At 41.1% G+C, this 3,057-nt stretch overlaps 1 protein-coding gene across 1 annotated transcript; it reads right to left on the bottom strand.

Annotated features, from left to right (window-relative positions):
* Positions 1-260: 260 nt before the first annotated feature.
* LOC124137343 (perlwapin-like) lies at positions 261-2,664 on the bottom strand. Its single transcript, XM_046503609.2, has 4 exons — positions 2,568-2,664; positions 1,990-2,043; positions 1,690-1,771; positions 261-483 (listed from the first exon to the last, which is right to left on the bottom strand). The coding sequence occupies exons 1-4, from the start codon at positions 2,586-2,588 to the stop codon at positions 329-331; spliced, it is 312 nt and encodes a 103-aa protein (XP_046359565.2). The 5' UTR covers positions 2,589-2,664; the 3' UTR covers positions 261-328.
* Positions 2,665-3,057: the final 393 nt, after the last annotated feature.

The raw sequence follows: 3,057 nt of genomic DNA on the forward strand, positions 1-3,057 counted from the left end.
GCACACAAGTAGTATGTTTGTTGCTATGTTCTAACATAAAGAGGGAGGGAAACGCCGTGCACCTTTCAGCAATAGAAGTTAACATCCTTACACCTTTCTGTTCTAGATGGTGCTCTTGCAATTTGAGGTGTCACAGGGATAGAATTCACCTCTTCAGTTTCATCGTCAATGATGAAGACGTGGAAGACAGACGCTGGACAAGAAGATCATGGCATACGCTCACTGTACAAACAGTTGCGCAAAAACACAAAGTCAAAAACTGAAATCAATTTAAGTTTATTTACATATTATTAATGTGGACTTTTTTGTATCAGCAGCAGGGTTGGACTTAACCCTTTTTCGGGTGGAATGTGGGGTTTTGGCAGGTGGAACATCTTCCACAACACTTCTGTATACCGGGACAGTCACTGTCACGGTAACAAGGGCGGCCGTGGCCGCAGCGGATGGCGAGCACCGAGAAGGCATGGCAGTAACCTGGTTTATCTGAAAGTGAAGGTGACTTAGTGATTCTAGAGTTTTCGTGACTCGTGAACCTGTAACTGTAACCCTGGCCCTACACACGTGGACAGATAGTATGGCAGGATCAGATGCAACATATATAACAGGGTCTCCTCAGATGCAACATATATAACAGGGTCTCCTCAGATGCAACATATATAACAGGGTCTCCTGAGATACAACATATATAACAGGGTCTCCTCAGATGCAACATATATAACAGGGTCTCCTGAGATGCAACATATATAACAGGGTCTCCTAAGATGCAACATATATAACAGGGTCTCCTGAGATGCAACATATATAACAGGGTCTCCTAAGATGCAACATATATAACAGGGTCTCCTGAGATGCAACATATATAACAGGGTCTCCTAAGATGCAACATATATAACAGGGTCTCCTAAGATGCAACATATATAACAGGGTCTCCTCAGATGCAACATATATAACAGGGTCTCCTCAGATGCAACATATATAACAGGGTCTCCTGAGATGCAACATATATAACAGGGTCTCCTAAGATGCAACATATATAACAGGGTCTCCTGAGATGCAACATATATAACAGGGTCTCCTAAGATGCAACATATATAACAGGGTCCCCTGAGATGCAACATATATAACAGGGTCTCCTGAGATGCAACATATATAACAGGGTCTCCTAAGATGCAACATATATAACAGGGTCTCCTAAGATGCAACATATATAACAGGGTCTCCTAAGATGCAACATATATAACAGGGTCTCCTGAGATGCAACATATATAACAGGGTCTCCTAAGATGCAACATATATAACATGGTCTCCTGTGTTGCAACTTTTATAACATGGTCTCCTGAGATGCAACATATATAACAGGGTCTCCTCAGATGCAACATATATAACCTGGTCTCCTAAGATGCAACATATATAACAGGGTCTCCTAAGATGCAACATATATGACAGGGTCTCCTTAGATGCAACATATATAACGGGGTCGCCTAAGATGCAACATATATAACAGGGTCTACTGAGATGCAACATATATATCAGGGTCTACTGAGATGCAACATATGTAACAGAGTCTGAGATGCAACATGCATTTTTAAGAAAGGAACATATTTGACTGTTTGCCTTTTTTTTGCTTGCGTATTAAGCTGCTCAACCTACCTGTGTTCAAGTGTTAAAATGTCAAATAAAACGTCTTACCGATCGGGACGCAGGTCGCCGTCGGGGTTCCTAGTCTGCCATATATGACCTTACAGACATCACCAAGATGACATTCGTAGTTCTGCAACAGGTAAAATAATAAAAAGCCATAGCAACAAATCATGTGACGTCTTCGGCTATGGCAACACTTTAATGATCTTAATGACAATAGGAAATCCTCACAGGACAACACAGGTGTCAAAGATACTCGATTATAGTTCATAGTATCGAAAATCATAAACATTAACTTCTTGTGTGTTCATCTTGATTTCAGATTGGTTGTAAATACAATGTACTTACGTGGCATGGGTCGACGATGGTTGCATAGCATGCACCACAGAGAAGAGCGAGCACCTGGAAACGATGATGTCGCGAGGAAACAAATCCGTGACAGTTACAATTTAATAGGATGCACATTTGCAGTAATGTCTGTAAATGAACCTGTTTTACAAATCCTACATGCCTGTGATTATACCAGCACTGACCTGTGCGTAGGATCACCCCCGAAATAAGCTCACGTGTTTAATTGATATACAAACATATACATAGGTTTTGTGACATATGTCAAACATCTTCAAACAGCACCTCTGCCGAACACGTTCATTCTTTATTATCAAACATTGACATTGGAATTCATCTTTCGACAAACAGTCAACCGCAGTTGTTAAAGGGACCTACGCAATACTTCGAGTTTTCCGACGTTCGACACGACGGTGTGTGACTGTATTTATTTACTTTCAACAGAAACCCCTTTGACATCTTGAACAAAACTTTATACAGACAAAACACTACAGAGCTGCGTCGTTTTCGAACAAATAAAACGATCGTTGCAACGGGCAATGAGTATCATGTACAGCATCGAAAACCTGATTCCTTACCAGGAATGATAAGAGTGACATCGTGAGTCTTCAGCTGTACGGCGTGTGGCTTAGCCAGGCTTATATAGTGTAAGCGAATCTCTCACCCACCTCCCACCCCAACCCCCTCCACATATACCCATCTGAAAGGACTATAGCCCTATTTTTCAATAAAATAATGACAACTCCTTTGTCTTTGACATGCTTTAAATGTATCCGCATGAACGTACATCGTGACCTTTTAAATGATTTAAATGGATAGGGAATGTGATTGATTAATCTCTCTGAAGTGTATATACCGAATGTCAAGGAAGAGAAGATACTTGTTGTGGGCGTAGAGAGGTCACAGGCCTACTATACGTCTATAGGGCAGTACGAAGTACATCTCAGCAGACGGCCAAGTATCAACTAGTGCAGCCCGCGACATACATTATACTGTGAATATTGATTACATAATACAACAATACTGCAAGTAATAACTTCACTGTGTGTAGTACAGACGAAACAAAAC

This window comes from Haliotis rufescens, unplaced genomic scaffold, assembly GCF_023055435.1.
Source record: "Haliotis rufescens isolate VD_foot unplaced genomic scaffold, xgHalRufe1.0.p SCAF_26, whole genome shotgun sequence".
NCBI lineage: Eukaryota > Metazoa > Mollusca > Gastropoda > Lepetellida > Haliotidae > Haliotis > Haliotis rufescens.